Here is a 20,566-nt window from a genome sequence, read left to right as displayed (position 1 = left end):
GCCCTGCATTTAATAATGGAGTTTCTCAGGAAGCATTAATGACTGGTGCTTACAAGGGGTGTGGAAAGCAGTGGAGCTGGTTTGGGATAAAAGCGTTGTTTATGGCATTAGTAAATGTGAGCTGGAGGTGGGAATGGGGCTTGGGAGACACTGCACCGACTGAAGGATGCAAATCTCACACCATGGAGAGCCCCTCACCCAGGGATGGTGCTGGGTGACTCTTTTTCAGTGAGGTTAAATGCATGCATGCGTGCATACGGTTGTGCCGGTTACTGGCGAGTGTTGTCATGGGAATAATAAATTTTCCTTCTGTTGCAGTAGCACAGCTATTCAGTTAGGGCACGCGTTAACACAGAGCACTGACAGCTCTCATTAAGGAAGGGATAATTGATAGGAGGCAAATGGAAAAGAGTGAATCCTGGGAGCGGTGCAGGTTAGGTGGGAGCAGGAGTGGCTGCACTGCAATGCCTGTGTGCCTGCAGACCTCTTACAGTAAACACACCATTAAGGCTACTAATGCACACTGACAGCCTTGCTCATGAAAATTAAGAAGTGGAGATTAAATAATCATGCGTGCAGGAATGGAAATGCAAAATTTATATTAGGATCAGCCGAGGAAGATTTATATTTTCATGTTGAGCTCATTTTGGTGATGTTTAATTAGCCCTGAATGGCTGCTGAAGAAATACCTTGCAGAATTTGTTCAATATAATAATCCTGGCATCGGTATTTTTGAATCACAGGAAAAAAAGTCTTACAGTTAATTAGAGTATTAATTCCCTAGCATTACCTGGGCTGCGTATGCAGATTTTGTTTTATTTTCATCCTTGGAAAGATGTAGTGAGCGCTGTAAGGTTATTTGAATGCCTTTTACGCTATTCCTTTTCTAAATTAAAACTGTCTCTAACACATGGTAATAGCTGTAGTTAGATCAGTCTGAGATAAGTACGTGTCAGATGAGGTTTGAGATAATTGATGCTGTAAATATCCCCAGAGTGGAAAGATAGACCACGTTAATGGCTTGAACATTCAGTCTGTTTGCAGGAATCTGATCGGAGACTTAATAGAAATAGGCCGAGATTATACAAAGCACTGAGTTGATGGCTTACAGCGTCTTTCACATTTGCTGTTGCTATCTGGAAGCACTTCCCCTCTGCCAGCTCCGTGTCTGGAAACTTCCCTGATGTGTGGGCATCTTTGTAAGCTCCTCTAGAAGGTGAGGTTTTGGTGCTGCCATAGAGAAGCCCTGTATGGTTTGCTGCATTACGGGCTCCTATGCTTTGTTTTCTTTATCTAAGCGGCAAAAGCTGTGCAGGAAGGCTCACAAGTGGGAGTCAGCTTGTGCAGGGTGAGTTGCAGAAGGAAAGTAGGCAGTAGGGAAATGGTTTGAAGTTGAGGGAGGGCAGATGGAGGTTGGATGTCAGGGGGAAGTTGTGTGCTGTGAGAGTGGTGAGGTGCTGGAACAGCTGCCCAGAGAGGCTGTGATGCCCCGTCCATCCCTGGAGGTGTTCAAGGCCAGGTTGGATGGGGCCCTGGGCAGCCTGGGCTGCTATGAAATGTGGAGGTTGGTGGCCCTGCCTGTGGCGGGGGGTTGGAGCCTCGTGATCCTTCCAACCCTGGGCATTCTATGATTCTGTGATTCTGTGTGCAGGGGGGATGTTTCTCAGCTGGCTCAAGCCTTGCTCTTGTGCTGGCTTCTCCTCACGCAAATGCACTGGTATCATAAAACATGGCAGAGGTTCAGTGTCTCTGGGATCTCAATCCCCCCTTGAAAATTTGCTGAGAGACTCAAGAAAGCTCAGAAGGTATTGGGGAATGGGGGTGTGGCAGATGGGCAGCCAAGTGCAATTAACTAAGGAAACAAATCTTAGCCCCTCTTTGGGATTCAGCTGCATTTCCTTGCTGTAAAAATTTGTTGGTATTAATGTTTGATGATGATGCAAAATTAACTGCATCATCAGGATGGAGAGAAGCAAGATGTGAACTAGCAGATCTCCCAAGTCTCTTGCAAGGTGAGTGGGATTTAAGCATGCACTCCCATTACAAACTGGCCTTCAAGTCAGTAGAAAGACTCTGCTTGCCTGGGATGGGGTGCAAGATGGGGCATTCCTTTCCCTCTTCCCCTCTGCTATACATTTGCTGATAATACCTTCCTGCATCTTCTTTTCTCTTCATTCGCTCCCCACTATATTTACGCCAGTCTGGTTTTCTTTTTTATTTCTCTTCTAAAGCGTGTGCTTTGTATGCACTTGTATGCATTGTATGGATAAGAAATAGTGTCGTCTTTAAGAGTAGAGGTTGCAAGAATGTATGCAGAGCACTGGTAAGATTCTGTATTGACATTTTGGATGATAAAGAGTTTCGTGGTAGAAAATGAAGAGAAATATACAGCAGGGAAAAGAATAGAGTGCTATTATATAGGACTTTATATATTATATATAAAGCATATTATATAATGTAGCTCTGCTATATAGCTATGAGCCATCAGGTATTTATATTTGTTGGCATAGCAAAATGTTTGCATGCTCTTGGACTTCGACTTCTTGTCTCTTGGACTGAAGTGTCCATCTCCCATATGTGTGCAGCTGCACCTCAGTTCAGAAAAGGAAGATAAATCTCTGGCAAGTGAAAACCCTGCGGCAGAATTGTACCTTAGGGCTGCTTTCATAACTGCCCTCCTGTTCTCTGCCTGTCCTTGCAGAGTGGCTTTCACTCTTATTTCTTACACACCTTGTATGTGGATATGGCCATCAGCATCCTTGGGCTTCCTTCTGTTTACAGCTATTGCTGCTTGCTGTATATCTAACCAGGAGCCAAAAGAGCTCTTTTGTCCCCGCTGTTTTCCCACCAAGAGATGCTTGCATCCTATAATGAAATTACAGTTCACTCTTGATTCTGATAAATGCATTTGTCTCTTTGTATCTTTTCCTGCAAGTAAAGTCATAAGTACTTTCTCCAGTACATAGGTACTTTTCCATTGCTTTTCTGTTTGCCCTTTTATTTCTGAATGTTTCCATAGCAGTGGCTGACACACCATTAGGATCCTGTACTCAGGTCACCAGTTCTATGTACAGAAGAAAATTGTGTTACTCCATCTTACTGCCAGCAGTGAGCCCGGCCGTGTCTCAGCACAGTGCTGAGCGGGTAGGATTCCTCTCTCAGACCACGCAGGGGGCATTTTTAGCACTGTTAGCCTCCAGGATGGCTCCATGATGTGATGCCCCATCCCTGCAGGCATTCAAGGCCAGGCTGGATGTGGCTCTGGGCAGCCTGGGCTGCTGGTTGGCGACCTGCACATAGCAGGGGGTTGGAACTGGATGAGCGTTGTGCTCCTTTGCAACCCAGGCCATCCTGTGACTCTATGATTTGCAAAATCCACCAGTCTTTGCTTTGTGTCCACACATGCACATCGAAGTTCAATACTGTAAGGGTTGCCATTTTCTGCTGTTTGTGCTATGAATGCAAACCCCTCAGTGCTGATGTATCTGCTGTCTCAGGGATCCAGTGCTAATTTACTCTCATGCATAATGAACGTGGACTGCATTTGTGGTCCTTGGATAAACAAAACTGCTGCTACCTTCCTTCAGGGCTGTACAGCAGTGACATTAGCACACACTGCTGGGAGCACTTCATCCAGCGGGTGCAGCTTGCACACGTTTCATCAAGGTACACTTATAATCTCATCAGGAGACTAAAACATTTTCTTTATAAGACTACATCGCATATTTTTCTTTTCTCTGACTCTTTGCTGATAGATTCCAGCCCTCTGCAGAGCAAAGCAAGCAGAAGGGTCTGTACAGGGACTGATGTCTGTTTGTGGATGTTAGCACCCCTCCAGCCTTCTAGCACATGTCTGATCCTTGCAAAATGCTATTGGAGGTCTCTATAAGCTCATCGGGGATCTGCCAAGGTCACAGTGCTGGTCTTGTTGGAGCTCACAAGGAGGCCTGGCCGCCTTAGGAGCTCTGCCCTTGTAAATGATGTGTACTTTCTGGGGTTCTGTCTGTGCTGCACATGTAGGGCAGCACTGCATATGCATTACGAATCTCTTACAAGGCGCTGCGGAAGGAAAAAAAAGAGTTATCTCGTGTGGAGTTGCAAGAATCTTGGCTCCCCTGTTCCTGGCCTCCAGCCAGCTTGTTTGGAGCACTGCTACGTGCTAATGGATGGCAGACAGGATAGTTTGTTATCTTTCCTGCAGGTATGCAGGAATACACATTTGTTGGATTTTTATCCATTTTCTAAATCAAGTGCAACTGCTTTCTGTCATACCGTACCACGAACACCTAAAACCTGCCTACGTATTGATAGCTTAGGTTAGGCCAAGAAGGCTAAAGTGAGGAAAACTGTGGGAAGAACCTTGTGTTTTGCAATGTAAGAATGAAGTTAGGCAGGCTGAATGCATGCATCACTGCTGCCTCCTCTGTGGGTGTCTTGATGAGGCAGTTTCAATCCGTCTACCAGATGCGTGGTTTATTTATTATTATCCTGACTTCCAAACATTGCTTGCTTTGAGCATCTGAAGACAAAGGCAGCTAATTAACAAATGAAATCAGCAAGCTGTGCAGTCCCAGCAGCTGGAAAAACACGATATAGCAAATGCAGACCGTGGTCCCACTTTCACAGTGCCCACATGAAACTCCCTGGAGCTCAGCTGAGGGCTGCAGCACGCCGTCTGTGTTCCCTGCCCACAGCCAGTGGGCTCTCCAGTGCTTTGCCATTCAGCATACAGAGGATATTCATTATCTGCCATTCTTCTGTACACCTCCTACACCGACATCGCCAACCACAGCGCTGCAATTCCCGACCTGTTTAGATCAGACCCATTTGGAACTGTTCATGCTGGGATTGCTTGAGAACGCCGGGATGTACGAAGGGAATTTTTCCAATGCGGTGTTGAACATGCCTGTGCCATCTGGGCTTCACAAAGTGTTTGGTTCAATTCAAAGATTAAAGACTGAAAAATTGAACCTAATGATGGCATAAACCTCTGTGGAAAACATACTTCTGTAATTATTTTCGTTTTAATTATAGACTTCAACTACATAGCAACACTCACGACTTCATTTTAATACGGAGACTGATTATTCTGTTAGTTCTTCATAATTTGATCATCCTGGAAATGAAACTTTTAGAATTTCTTTTTTTTTTTTTCCTCATCAGGCACGTCAGAAATGCATCTTGTTGAGATGGTTAATGGTGTGCAATAGCAGAAGTCAATGGCTTCCTCCCAAGGCTGAGAGGCTGGGAGCCTTGGCCGTTCACATGCTGCTATGGAAGAACAGTCTCCCACAGATACTTAAACATATGCACCAAGCTTTAAATGTCCTTTTTTTTTTTTTTTTTTTTTTGTCTTTTCTTTTTGGTCTATTTTAAAATTTAAATATTAGTGACGATTCAATTAAACATCAAAACTGGAGTTCAGGAGATGTCTGATAAGTGAGCATCAGTGCCATACTGATCAGGTGGCTTTAAAATAGCCCAGAGGTTATCAATTTGGCACTGGCCTGCCTCCACTGTAATAGCTCTGCAGAATACCTTGGCAGTATTATAAGAAATGTATTTTGTATTATGTCTGCAGCTCTCACACTGTCTGAGCAAAATGCAGCCTTATATAACAAGGCAGCAAAAATGAAACATTTGTCTAACCCTGCAGCGCAGCAGGGCAGGCAGTTGTTTGGCGAAATGTGACAACAATTGCAAGCATTATTTTGTCTCCTATTAGTGCTTCTTCTTTTGCTGTGATGCAGGTGTTGAGATCTTCCCAACTGCTGATGGAAAAATCAGCAGTGCCAATTTTGTATTCATTAACCATTACGAAATGCTTTGGCAGAAGCTTTGCTGCGTTTCTGTTCCCAACTTAGATTTCTTTGAGGTTTCTTTAACTCTTATCAGAATCCATCCCACATCAGGGCTATGTGGACAGAGGGCACGTGCTTCTCTCTGTTGCAGAGGAGAGCTGGTTGTTGCTGGGGTTAGAGCACACAGACCCACTGCTAGAGGGCAGGCAGCACGAGCAAGGGATGGCATCACTCTTAGTATCACAGGGTAAAGCTAATCCAACCCCGTGTTCTAATCACAGCATGTCAAGCTTTGAACACCAACAAGGACAGGTATCCCACAGTCTCTCTAGGACCCTGGCCAGGCACTAGTCTGATCTCATGAGGAGTTTCTCACCTTCAGCCAGAAATAATTTCTCTGGGTGCTGCATATACCTGTTGGTTCATGATTTTTTTCCTCTGTAATGCTAGGAAGAGTTGACCTTTATCTTCTCTACAGAAGACTGTAGTCAGTCAGAGAAAGACGTTGGGTCACCCTTCCACACTTTCTCCCCCAGGCTGGCCACATGAGCCCCTCCAGTCCCCACCTGTATGTATGTCCCCTGCTTCAGCCCTCTGTTTCTTGGTGCCTTCTGTGCTCACTCCAGCACATCCATGCCTTCCTCTTTGAGGAATGGAGACAGATCAGCGCTGACATGGAGCTCAGGATGTCTCAGAGGTGTGGATGGAGGGGAGATCCTGTATGTGCCCTGTATGTGCTGCACTCTTGCTGCTGCAGGCTGGGATGTGACCAGCCTTCATAGATGTAGGGTTGAGCATTCAGCTTTTCCACCAAGACTTCCAGGCCTCTCATGCAAGCAGTTCCATGTCCAGCCAGCCTCATCCTGCCACGGCTTGGACATTACGCCCATAGGCTTCACATATTGTTGATCTTTAAGGTCCCTTCCAACCTCAGCACTTCTGTGATTCATCTCTAGCCCCGTGTTCAGGCTTTAAGCCATGCAGTGTGTGTGTAGGCCTGAGCAACTTCCTCAAAATGACATTTTAGTCCGGATCATGGCCCAGGGCTTGGATCTCTGCAGGTGTATGGGCTACAAACTGAAGCAGTCTAATTTTCTTCCTTTTATTTCCTATTGCGTGAGTAGAAGATGGCGTTTCCGCAATCCCATCCCTTTTCAAGTGCTGCTGTGATTTAAAATAACCTTTAAAACAAAAATGAGATCTCATTAGAAAATGCCATCCTAATCTGGAACAACAGATTCACAATTTGTTTCTGTGATATTCACAAAAATGTTTTGTAGAGTAGGGAGAAGATAACATTTACTTAAAATTCATACACCATTGCAAAGTATTATTGCTTGAATTATTCCAAATTTTGGAACATGTTTTGTTTATAATTGATCGAGACATTCAAGCTTTTTTCTTGTTGCACACATGCAAGTATAAGCTTCTACAGAATAAGTGCAGTCTGTTCTTCAGTATGGTGATCTATCAGATTGTTAATGACGGGCTTCACTTATTAATGTTTTGTTTCTCTAAATTTCTACACTAACAAAAATGGAAATGTTTTAAGAACTGCTATGCTGAGGTCCATCCATCTTGCAGAGTCCTGTGCGGTGGCATCCAGCTGGCACCTGGGGGAGCGAAATGCAAGTGATGCTTCCACCAAAGCACCCAACCCAGTGCTGAAGGCTGGACGTGGCTCTGGGCAGCCTGGTCTGCTGGTTGGCGACCCTGCACACAGCAGGGGGGTTGAAACTAGATGAGCATTGAGGCCCTTTTCAAACCCAGGCCATATGATGCTATGAAGAGGAACAGAGGTGTGGGTGCCTTTGGACACAGCGCCATTCCCTTTGGCACTGCTGGCTGGGATGAGGTTTGAGCTCAGGGTTCTGTGTGTTGCTGATTCATGGCCTGGGGTGTGATGCATTCTATTTGGATAGGCACTGATGTGTAGTAAGCCTTTGCGATGATATGGTTGTGTTTCTGGGTAAATAATTAAGCAGTACCTGACGTGTTATTTATATTTTATTTTAAGGAGAAAAAAAAAAAGTGCTGCTAACAACATTCTGCAGTTATTCCAGGCAAAGCTGAGATGCACATGGAAACGTGCCATATTTGTGTGCAAAATGGGTCTATTTGTGTGCAGTGTGGGTCTAATGGGGCCAGTTGCTCCCACACCCTGTGGTGTATGTGCTGTAACCACTGGGCAGCAACCCACGTTGGCTGCCAGCTTGTCGGGCAGCAGAGTTCTTCCCTAAAGCTCAATGCAGAACTGCTGACCACGTTGCTTGGAGGTTGAATGCTTTTATCTAGGAATGAGTAGCAGCAGCCGTTGCTGTCCTTGCTGGTAATGAACTATAGCAAACCCCCACTGACAGGGGTCTACTTGTTCCTGGTGGAATAAAGCCCACATGTAATTCATTAGGTGTATTTACATTCCAATGGCTATCTCTATTTCTTCTGAATTTAAAATGAACAAACTCTGTTCTGGGGAATTAATTCTCTCTGCCATGATGTGGTGGGAGTAATTATATGATATCTGTATTTTAATCAAGAGAAGTGTGTTGTAAAGCCTGAATGAATTTACCTGCTTGAAGTTTAATGCGTACGACCAAAATAAGGAAATATGCATTAAACTGCTGTATTAAATTGCTGCTTTAAAGGAAAATGGATGCATGAGCATGATCAGCATTCTACTGGATCCTGCCATTAGGATGCAAATGAATCTGACTATTTATTACCAAAGCTTGATAAACTATTTTGTCGAAGAGATGCTTAAATTGAAATCATATGTATGAAATAAACAGTGAAGATGAAAACCAAGTGAAACCTAAACATTAGTGGAAACGTATCAGAAATGATGGATGCTACCATTGTATCGTGTCTATTTTGCAGGCTGCAGCAATGACCTGACCTCGGTTCTCTGTTCTGCCTTTCCAGATCTGGATGACCCGATAGTGACAGTCCACCAGAGCATCGGTGAAGCAAAAGAGCAGTTTTACTATGAGAGGACTGTGTTCCTCAGGTGCGTGGCCAACTCCAACCCGCCCGTCCGCTACAGCTGGAGACGTGGCCAGGAGGTGCTGCTGCAGGGCTCTGATAAGGGAGTTGAGATCTACGAGCCCTTCTTCACACAGGTAGGAGCCGTGGGGCTGCGCTCCATCCCTCCTTGCACAGAGGCTTTGAGGCTGGACGTGCGGCAGTTCTGTCCGCGCATCCCTGCTGGTGGGGATTCACAGCTTGCTCATGGAAAAGATATTTTTTAATTGCTGGTAAGGAAATGAGGAGGCAGGAGGCTGCAGGAAGACGCACAGGGAGTGAGATCTGCAGGAGTCCCTAAGTCATTTTGCTTGGGCTTGCAAGCCCAGTCCTCAGACTTGACTGCTATTTCCTATTCATACATTCTGTTCTGAAGGTGCAGCCTCTAAAGCATTTCAGTAGGCTAAACTCTGTGGTCACCCAGTTTTTGGATTCTTAAATTATTTTATTACTGTTATTCTACCTTTCTCTGCTTTGAATACAAGTTATTTTGTTCCAGACTTGCACTCTTGAAGGATGATGTGGCAAAAATGGCAGGCAGTGCTTTTTGTACATCTTCCCACCATCGCTTAGGGCCACGAAAGCAGACAGGGCCAACAAAAGGGTCTGTCAAGTTAGATCAGCTTAATTTATTGTTAGCACACTTACACAGTCTCAAAATAAAAAGGTGGCACATCCCAGTGTCTGGGGAGAATTGTGTGCAGTGGTGCTTGCAAAAAAAAAAAGCAACGCCAAAAAACAGTGTTATTTTGTAAAGTCTCAAGCAACAACGAGTAAAGACAAGTGAAAACTGCCCATTAATTTGGTCTTCAGAACAGAAAGCATGCTGCAGATTTCATAAATAATTTTCAGCTAATGATTTGAAAGCACCTTCATTTTTTCTTCTTATTATGCTTGACAGCTTTATATTGCTACCATGGCTTGGTATTCTACTGAGAAATGCGTAGCCTGGAACCTTGCAGAGATGAGAATTAGATTACGCAGTCAAGTTATTGGTCTCCTAAAAGTGATGAAATTATTTTTAATTTAATGCGTGCAGGTTCAGTTTAGCAAATGTTTCTTGTTTCTTTGGACTCAAGTGTGTAAATGAGTGTATTTTTACAATTTAATTAGAAAGTGAGAGTGTCTTTTAAGGGGTTCCTTTTTGCCTTATATCTCAGTATGGAAATGCCAGTGAATACCTTTCCTATCATCATGCAAGAAAGGATCAAATAAAATGTGTCACATGAAATTAGAATCAAAAAAGATCGTCAGGTTAGTGGAGGCATTCACTCTAGAACTTCTGTCTGGGATGAAGTAATGAATAAATCACATGGTTGTGTTGATAGTCCAAAGCTCATCCACAATGTTTTTTATATTTATTGGAGGTCTAGTTGAATTAGTGTACCTCATCTGTATGCCTACAAGATTCGATATATGTTTATAAAGGGAAAGGATGTAATTAAAGGTTTAAAGGTCATAAATGTCCACCACACGTCTTTGCATAATTGGTTCTGCATATGATGAGGTAACAACCAGTAAGGGCTGGTGGGAAGAGAGGTGCTTTATGGGAGCAGTGAGGTGCTGGAACAGCTGCCCAGAGAGGCTGTGATGCCCCGTCCATCCCTGGAGGTGTTCAAGGCCAGGTTGGATGGGGCCCTGGGCAGCCTGGGCTGCTGTGAAATGTGGAGGTTGGTGGCCCTGCATGGCACAGGGGGTTGGAGCTTCGTGATCCTTGAGGTCCCTTCCAACCCGGGCCGTTCTGTGATTCTGTGAGGTGGAGAAGATTTAACTGCAGAGTTCTGAAAGATGTGAACTGGAGGTGGCATTTGTTTGTTGATTGCTCTGAAGCTGGGTTATCAATCTGAAAATCCAAGGAAAGGTAAATGAAAGCAAAGGGTAACAATTCAATTTTTGGAAACGTAGTACCCAAAAAGGGCATTTTTTTTCTAATGGATTCCTTACTGTGTGAAATCATAGGAGACCCTTTGAAAACAGGGCAAATAAGAGGGAATTCTTGAACTTTAAGCACTGATTTTGTGATGAGTCAGGTAATGTCGACTACTTCTTTCAGCTACCATGGGGAAAAAAGCCAACCCAAATGCAAAAAAAGCCAACGTGTGTGTTCTCATCTGTGGCAATGCTGAAATACGGAACTTTTCAAAATGGAAATCTTGATGCAGATTTGTTTCCAAAGAGTTTGCATCCTCCTCGTTGCACATTGTAATTGCACAGCCTCAGAACAAGATTGAATTTGCTGTATTTACAATAATTACACAATTAGACGTAATTAGACTAATTATATGGACCAGTGGAGAAAATATATATATTTTTACCAATCTCTACAATCTAGGGACATGATCCAGAATGCCATCGTGAGTTCAACCCACCAGTTCAACTTGGAGTCTGCAGCTAAGGATTGAGCTGCTGCTCTTTGGGTCCAATCCAGAAGTTAATCACTTGGGTAATGTTGTTCCCACTGCCCTGGATCAGGCCCTTCTCTAGTCCAGATAAACCCCTTCTCAAAGCAGGACCTTTATCCTCAGGATCAGCCATTCCAGGCTTGGATCGTGCAAAGACTGAATCAGTGTGAGCCTGATTTTAATCACATCATTTCTGTGGGACTGATTGTACATACAAAGCACTTCAGTTCCCATGCTCCAAACACTGACTGAGCTTGATTTAATGACAGTCTCTTTCCCAGCCTCTTTTCTTTTCTTGCTATCTGTATCTTCTCCTCTACTGCTTTTTTTTTGTGTGATTTCTTTACATTCGTTTCACACACTACAGCTACACAAACTACATTCCCCCCTAGATACACCCAGGCAGGTGATGCACATGATGTTACTAAAAACACTGAAGATGCTTCCCAAGGCATATGGAAATCAAAAGTTGTAGCAGCTTGAGCAAGACACAGGACAATGGGCATTTTTCAGTTTGCTTTTGGCTGATCTGTGAGCTGTGGGTCACTGTTGGCCTCCCGGGGTGCTCTGCCATTCCAAACCTTGATGCTTCTTGGAATAAACAGAGGCAAAGACTTGGAAGTGGGCAGCAGAAGGAGGAGATGGCAGTGGAAATCTTGTAGAAAACTGCAGTTTTCACTCGACTGTGTCAGAAGGAACTCCTTCATTCGCATCCCACTCAGGCCCCTGGATTGTCGTTTCCATCGTTTTAACTGGCTAAAAATAAAACCCATCAGGAGCTCATTTTCAAAGGAAAGCCAGCAAGATTTCTGTAGCTTTTTTCATCAAGCAGATTGTACCTTGCGATACGATATCCAGAATAATTCTGTGACTTCTAAGGCTGCCAACACAATTTCCCCCTCTCTTTTTTTCTCACTTTCGATGTATGTAAGGTGGGCTATGGTGTCAGGCTATGCCAGTCATTGTTTTTTTTTCTGCTATTTAAAAAGATAAGTTCTAAGCAATTCTGAAGTAACTTATAACAAAACAAAAGCAAGGTCTAAAATAATCATTAAAATAATAAGTCCTCCTGGCTCCCCCTCCACAGGTTTTTCCTAACGCTCTTTCTTGCTCGCACAGGGGGAAACGAAGATCCTGAAGCTGAAGAACCTCCGACCTCAGGACTACGCCAACTACAGCTGCATCGCCTCAGTGAGGAATGTCTGCAGCATCCCTGACAAGATGGTGTCCTTCCGACTCTCCAACAAAACAGGTGGGCCTCCAGCAGCTCATTTGATGTCTGTTGAGCTGCACAGCGTTCTTCTCCCACTTAACATACAGAATGTTAGGATTGTTCAGCTTGGGAAAGACCAGTAAGATCACCAACCCATCCCACCATGGCCCTCAGTGCCACGAGGGTTGTTAGGGTAGTATGGTTAGGGTAGTATGGTTGGATGTGATGATCTCTGAGGTCTTTCCCAACCTGAGCAATTCTATGATTCTATGTGTGTGCAACCAAACGGTGCTAGGAATTATTCAGGAGCACGTTGTACAGGCAGTTGTTTTCCCTCTTCTCACCAAAGGTAGGATTTGAAGAAGAGTTGATCCTTGAGGTCCCTTCCAACCCAAGCCATTCTATTATTCTATTATTTTATTATTTCTATCAGTGTTTATCACTTTCTAGGTTTTATAACACAATTCACATTTTCCTCCCATGTCGGAGAGTTTCATTGGTATGAATAGACTTGATTTTAAAGCAAGTATTGCAGTGAGGTAGAAGGAAAGCACAACTCAGCCAGGGCTGGGCACAGAGGAGAAGATTCCCTTCCAGTCCTCCAAACACTTTCAAATACTTCGCTCAACACTTTGCTGGAAAGTAGTTATTTTAAATCAACAAAGTATTTTAGGAAAAGAATCAGCCTTTTTGTATTCTTACATCAATTTAAATGATTGATTTATATATTGATGCACTTGAGATGTTCTCGTGATGAATTAAATGTCAATTTCTTACTTAGAGAAGAAAAAATAAGCCTTTTTTTTTCAGAGTTTCATTGCTTCAAAAGGAAATATGCAAAAAAAAGTCAGGTCACAGTGCTCTGCAGCAGACATTTATCTATCTTTGGCCAAGCTCTGTCCATGTTGTGGTGTTTCTTGAGCCTTTGCTCTTTTCTTTGGACCTGTCCCTGTGCAGATACCACTTGTGCATCTTGCCCTTAGTTTTTACTGCTGCGCCTCCTGATCTCAGGGTGTGCAAGCATGCTGACGTGTGCTGGTTTTCAAGAGGGTGGAAATCATAGGTTGTGATTCCCTTATGGGTTCCATGTCCAGGATCAACAGCTGATGTGTCTTACATGGCTTATGGTTAAAGAGCAAAGTCCTTGGCATAGGGTTATAGAAGTGTTTTCCAGAGAAGTGTTCTGCAGGAAACACTACATTTGAAGGCTTCCCGTTATGGGAGTTTTGCCTTAAAAGTGTATGCCTTGGAGCACTAAAAACAGGCAGCAAATGTACAAAATAGCTGAAGCATTAACATGTCAAGGCCATGGAATGGGGTGTGAGCGACCTGCTCTGGAGGGAGGTGTCCCTGTCTGTAGCAGGCAGTTGGAACTAAATGGTCTTAAAGATCCCTTCCAACCCAAACCATTCTCTGATTCTATGCTGAGCTGTCTAAGATGAGGTGTGAATTTTATGCGAACCAGCACATTTCACATTATTTCTGCCCTCCTGGCTTTATTTCAAGGAGCTGCCTTCAGCTTTTTCAGAATTTCTGATTGGTAGGCAGGGACTTTGAAACTATGGGATGTCTCATTTTGTTTCACAGCACACTGCCGAGCAAATGGCCAGCACTGGAGCTGCTGCTGGTAGTAGGGCAGTTACAGTCAGCCCCAGAGGTATCCATCAAAATGTATTGGAAGCACTTGTTTTATTCTTTTACTGATTTTGCCAGGGGAAAAAAAATGAATCAAAATGTGACATTTGGCTTTCTTTTATATTAAAACAAAACCCAGAAGTTTGTTTATGCTGTGGTAATGAGAAAATTGAAATAGTGTGATTATTCTGATCTAAGCATAGCTGATCATGATCTAATGCTGCAACGGGAATGAATTATTTCCACCTTACTAATGTTTTGTTTTTTGGGGGAGAAAGGTGCCTTCTCCAGGAGGTTGTGTTGGTGCATTAACAGGAATAGCTCTTCTAGAATAGCTGCTGAGGTAAACAATATACCTGGAAATATATAAATATATATCTGGAAATATATAAACAACATACCTGGAAATGTAAAGATTCACACTATCTCATGAAGAACCTGGTGATAGTTGTCATCAAGGGCAAGATTAAGTAGGTATAGTAATTACTACAGTAATTTAAGGACAGTGACTGATGTGTTGATGACTCTGGGACAAAACTTTTCTCATTTAATGTGACATCTGGTAAAGCTATTTGGTAGAACTTCACCTGGTGTGGCTTCATAGAAATTACATAAATCATCAATGCAGGGGAATCCAGGATAAATCCACCTGGATGCAAATCAGAACCTGAACTTGATGTGTTTTAAAAGAGCAATCCCAGCCTGTCCGCCTGCTTTTAATCTAAGGCTGAATGCCCATTACTGCTGTGTCAGTCTATGGAGACAATAGAGAGACGAACAGAAGTGTCTATGAGGTTTGCAGACACGCATGGTGTTTCTGGTATGTGAAGTGCCTAGAAGTGAATTTAAGTTTTTTTCTGCTAATTATGTGTAAAACTGGTGGCAATTTGGTTGTTCTGCATTTCTCAGGTCTATAAGCAGAACTGGTGGGAGAGCTTTGGTTGAACTTTACTTGGCAGTTACTGCTGAGAGATGACCAAGGAGAACAGCCAAGCCCTACAGCAGCTGTGGCTTCCCCCCTTGATCCAGTTGTGGTTTGTCTGCCTGGCTTCAGGCTTTTATCACCTGAGACAGGACTGTGTGGCTCGCCAGGCTCCCTTTGATTTACTGTCCTGAGGGTGATGTTGGGAATACTTTTCCTTGCCACGGATGTGCACACCATTTTGGGCAGCTCAGGGCCATGAGCTGTCTCAGCAGCCATATGGGCTCTATGAGGGTTTGTGGACCATCTGCATGGCATGCTTATGCTCAGCAGGATGCTAGCATGCTGCCAGGAGCATCTGTCACCCATGGCAAGCAGTGGTAGGAACTGGTGCTCAGCAGGTGTGAAACCAAACCAGTGCAGCAATTGCTGTATCCCCTGGAACCAATAGTGCTCTGTGGCATCCTGCTGCACTGCCCACAGTGCTTCACAGGCCCTGAGGTCTCCACAATGACAGTTGGGTCACCTGTTAAACCTTCTGCTAGATCATCTCCTGTTACTCTAAGAGAGTACAGTGTCAGAGGTGCATCACCAGTTTTTCCCTGTTTCTTGGAAGCACTCAGGTCTCCCACCTTCCCCTGTTACCATTTGAGCCACAGGATCTTTCATACCTCTGCATCCTGGTGCATGCACAGGAATAAAGAGACTAATTTGAGGAGCACCAGGCCTGTCTCTAGGTGAGCAGATTGGGCTTCTGCTCAGTGTGGCCTGTCACCTTTCTGTTCTCTGTGCTCACTCCATCGTGCTCATTATTTGATCGTGTATCGTGGCATCACCAGAACAATCAATTACAACGATAAAACCAATCGCAAGGAAACTTCCTGCCTAGTTTGTGAACAATTAGGGAAATCATTAAGCTGATGCCATGAGATGAACATGTATTTATCAGTATACTTTGGACAAGATGTAAGTTTAAAGTGTTGTACTGTCCTTACAGCCAGACTGGTGACGTGTGGCTGACTGGAGGAAAACTGTCTTTGTGCTTGAAGGGGCAGCAGGATGTCCTACAGGTGGCCATTTATTTGAATCATCCCTCAGATTAGGTACACTCACACCACTTTCGTTCAACCACAGTGTCTTCATTACATTGGTTCTGCACGAGTATGTGAAGCCTTAGACCTACCATCATCTATGTCTGTAGTTACTTCAGGAGCTGGACTGCATTGGCATTGCTTTCCAGACATGCATATTTCTTTGTTCCAGTGCAGACTAGTTTAAAATACAAAAATAAAAAAGATTTTGTAATGAGAGAAACTGAGATCATCTCAGAAGCATGTGACTGTGCATATGCTGAAGCCAAATATGACAATTAGCATTACTATTGTACAGCAGCATGTGCAGAGGCACTTGCCAAGCGTAGACCCACTTTGTACCTCAAGACAGCCATTACTCTGCAAACGTAGTACCTAAATGAGAAATCTGAAGGGAAGCAGAAGCACTGTGAAATGTTTCACCTGCTGTCAGATTGCTCTTGAGTGGCAGGAGCAGAAATAGAAGTCAGGATGTGAAGAAGAACAGCAAAGGGACTAATTTTGCAACTCTCATTTGTTTTTAGTAGACTAAGTCCCTTTAAAATCAGCACACAGAAGTTAATTTGGGGAAGTTAATGCAAGCGGGAGTTGTAATAAAACAAATGCAGCTGCTTTGCGAGAAAATCAAGGGGTAATTCTGACAAGGAGGAGGAACCCTAACAATTTTCTCAGTATATGTGCTTGAATCCGGGCTGTTGGAAGAGGAGCAGCTGCAAGTGGGTGTCACAGTGAGTCACGACCTCCATACTTTCTGTCTACGCTGCCAGATTTTGTTGTATCTCCATGTACACGCTGTACCCAGGAAGAGAAGCTGGTTGCTCAGATTCTGGCTCCTACTCTACCCTTTGGGTTTTTCTTGAGGGTGCTACTGCCCCATCTCTTTTCTTGAGGCCATGGAGAATCACTGCATGGCATTCACACGTTCTCCCCATTCAAGTTTTTCACCCTCTTAAAGCTCTTGATGCATTTATATTCCTCAGCCTGGTGGCATTTTCCCTCCAAACAGTCCTTACAGCTGGAAGCAGCTGAAGCACACAAGACTGCACTAGCAGCAAATGGTTCTGGGGTGGGTGAAGCACACCATATGGGTTCTTTCTTCTCGTAGGAATGGCTCCTATCTGCTCTTACTTACAAGTGTCTTGGAAGCACTCCTTTGTCTGCCTTTTCTTCCCCTTGCCTTTTGTTTGGATAAAACCTGGCCCTGATCTCCATACTGTCCTTACAGCCAGACTGGTGACGTGTGGCTGACTGGAGGAAAACTGTCTTTGTGCTTGAAGGGGCAGCAGGATGTCCAACAGGTGACCATTTATTTGAGTCATCCCTCAGACATCAAAATCAGAGAAAGTGCTGCTCAACATCTTTCCTAATGACAAAACCAACGGGAACGGGTGCATTTGGGGCCAAATTTGGGAAGGCAGGCAGCAGCCTCATGAGGGAAATGCCTTCCCCTTGGGAGAAACAGGCCCAAGGTGTGAGGACATGGGGCCCAACTGGGTAGAAAGCAGCCCTGCAGGAAGAGAGCTGGGAACCTGGCAAGCAAGTTGAACACGAGCCAGCAATGGGCTTTGCCAAAAAGGCGCACAGCAGGCTGGGCTGTGAGTCGGGCCCACTGCCAGCAGGCCAGGAATGGGATCCATCCCTTCTGTTCTGCTCTCCTGAGGCTGCGTCTGGGCTGCCTTGTCCATTTTAGGGCTCCCTGACACAAGAAAGACATGGAACAAGTCCAGTGGATGCTACAAATCAGTCTGGGGCTTGAGAATATCACGCACACAGGGGAACGCTGGAGGAGCTGGGTTTGTTTGGCTTTGGGAAGATGCTAAAAATTTGCCCCTGTAAGGCCCACGTGACCTGAAGCAATGGCCGCTGCTTGAAGCTGACATTGGGCCAGAGGCCTCCAGAGATCCCTCCAGAGATCCCTCCAGAGATCCCTCCCGATGGAAATGATCCATGGTTCTCCGAGTGGAACAAGCACGCTGAAAGGAAGAACGGTCCTGGGGAAGTTGTGCTTTGAATTCGGTATGATCTTCTCTCCCCAGGACGTGTCTGTGTGTGTAGGAACTGATGAGATCCCGAGGACCTGCCCCCTTAGCCTGGGCTCTACAGGGTCAGGAGGAAATCTGAAGTCGCCCAGCAGGAGTGAGCACAACCTCCTGTAGAAATGCAGGGCTCATATTATTCCAAGCTCTAATTATGCTCTGTATCAAGCATGAATTATTGACAGATGATATTAAAATCTGTCTGCAGCTTGCGTGTGACTCAGTGTTTAATATTTAGAGCAGGGAAAGGTGACTTCAAATACAACTTATGCTGAATCTCACATCTTGATGATCAAATGTATATAGTAAATATGAATGGATCCTTTAAAAGCGTGACTGTTTCCAAGTGTCAGAGACAAAGCGTGATGCTTACCCATCAAACCAAGCATCTTCCTTTTTGAAAGGTTTATTTCAAACATCATTAGGATTCAAAAAGAGTTGAAATAAGTAGGCAGCTTGCAGTATTTAAATTCTGGGCTTCCTTTTATGTTTCTTCTAATATGATTGTGTAAAAGCAAATACAGCAGTCTTTGTCTACAAAGCATTTTCAGTGGCATTGATTTATTTGAAAATGTGTATTAGTTTGAATTAGCCAGTTAAGGCTGCTTAGTGCAGGTGATATTATTAATGCATAATATTAGAGTTGGTTTCTGGCAGCTGTTAACACAGAAATATGCCCCAACAGTAACTTTTTTACCAGGAAAGATGAGTATTTTGATGTGTGATTTTTCATCTTTGTGACATAGTTCATTCTTATTGCACTCTGTCTGGGATGTCATGGGAATGGAACTGAGACAGGCTTGGTTCTAATCTCTTCTTTAAACAGCAGTCTGTTTCTCTTCATTCAGACAACACATCTTTAAGAGAATTATCTGACTTCAAGAATTATTCCTCTCTGTGTCCTCTGGCATTCTAAAGAACGTGGCAGCGATACACGGTCCTGCACTACCAAGGCCTCAAGTGCTCTGATAAGTGATATAGCCAGCTGTACTCAGAGCTGAGTACTAAAGGTAGATGAGATTAGTGCTACAGTAAGAAGGAATAATACAATATAAGGCTTGTAAGGACTCCAAGAAGTCACATAGTCTCATTTTTCATGGCACTGGATCCAAACCATGATCTGGCCCCATGCTTATCTGTCCCAACTTCTAACAGTGTGATCTGATGGTCCACCCAAGTCTTCCTTTCTGTAACTAGAGCCCTTCTGGGCTCTGGTCCTATCCACTGTGATGTGGAGAAGAGATTATCCTTTATCTTTGCAGCAGTGTTCTGTGTGTTGAAGGTGTTTTTCTTGTCCCGTCACTTCTGTTGAATAGTGAACCTAGATCCTTAATTTTTTCCCCCATGAATCACATCCTGTGTACCTCACACGGTTCCTTTTGGTCTCTATGCACCTCCTTGGAGAATTTCAATGCCTCAGGGCGTGCTGAGTACTGTGCTGCATGTCAGCAAATGCATACTGCTGATTTTTGCTTGGGTTCAGACTGCCATCTACCATAACCCGGAGGGTCCTTTGTCTCCATCTCCTCGTTAGCCAGTCATTTGTAATCCACTAATTGTGTGAGTTGACGGTCACTGCTGAAAGAGAGGATTTGTCTTGCCTAACATGCTGAAAGCTTTGCTATCTGTAGTGCACTGTTGTTCAGGGAGCGCTGTTCTCAGTGGAGAGAGGCATCTCCAAAGAGCAGTTTATGCCATCTATTTTCAGAGAGCAGGAATTGGGCTTTGGGGATGCTTACATCTCATCAAGATCCGTGACCTCGGATTGCACGCCTGACTTTCCGGTGGTTGAAATTAGCAGAGATGAATTTAAGCCTACATTGCTTAAAGGTAGGCTTGCATCTAAATATAGTGAAGAAGGGGACAGTTGCATGAGTGAGTTAAGCTGATTTAACATTGCTCTGCTTCTAACGGGAGAATCCTGCCTTCCCTTCATACCCTCCTGATAAAATGTCCACAGAATGAATAGTTCATACAGTGTGGGAGCTGTGAGCTATTGTAGTTGGCTCCCGAGCGTAACCACCGAGGAAGTGCTCTGAATAGCAAACGGATCCGCCTCCCTTCCTCCCAATGCAGCTATCAATGCCACATCTGTGCGTGAACAGCAGCACGAGCAGAGCTCGAGTCATCAAAGTGCTGCTGCTGCGGGATGAAAGGCAGCCAGGCACATGGCATAAAGAAGATGAGTCATCAAAGCAGCGTCCCCATTGGCTGAAAAACAGAGGATTTTCCAAAAAAATAAAAGTTGGAGGAGGAAAAATAAAAGCTATTTAGGATGGAGGGAGAGAGCAGGGTTACCTGCTGCTTGCCCAGGCCGACGCTCTGAGCTGGCTGCTGTGCACAGGTCTGGGTGAGCAGTGGTGTTACACAGCACAAAGGCTGTGTGGAAAATGGACCTGGCTAAAGATAATCTCATTCTTTGCTCTGTTTCTCTCCCATAACACT

At 44.3% G+C, this 20,566-nt stretch overlaps 1 protein-coding gene across 5 annotated transcripts in view; it reads left to right on the top strand.

Moving 5' to 3' along the window:
- MDGA2 (MAM domain containing glycosylphosphatidylinositol anchor 2) overlaps positions 1-20,566 on the top strand; it is a 315,520-nt gene that overhangs the window by 141,802 nt on the left and 153,152 nt on the right. For all 5 annotated transcript variants that reach the window (XM_042868550.1, XM_042868537.1, XM_042868569.1 and 2 more), the window contains exons 4-5: positions 8,724-8,920; positions 12,344-12,476. In XM_042868550.1, coding sequence (XP_042724484.1) covers positions 8,724-8,920; positions 12,344-12,476 — 330 coding nt within the window. The remainder of the gene's footprint in view (positions 1-8,723; positions 8,921-12,343; positions 12,477-20,566) is intronic.

The sequence above is a fragment of the Lagopus leucura genome, unplaced genomic scaffold (genome assembly GCF_019238085.1).
Source record: "Lagopus leucura isolate 7727_CA_CO unplaced genomic scaffold, USGS_WTPT01 Super-Scaffold_1, whole genome shotgun sequence".
Lineage (NCBI taxonomy): Eukaryota > Metazoa > Chordata > Aves > Galliformes > Phasianidae > Lagopus > Lagopus leucura.
This window is presented reverse-complemented; position numbering and strand designations above follow the sequence as displayed.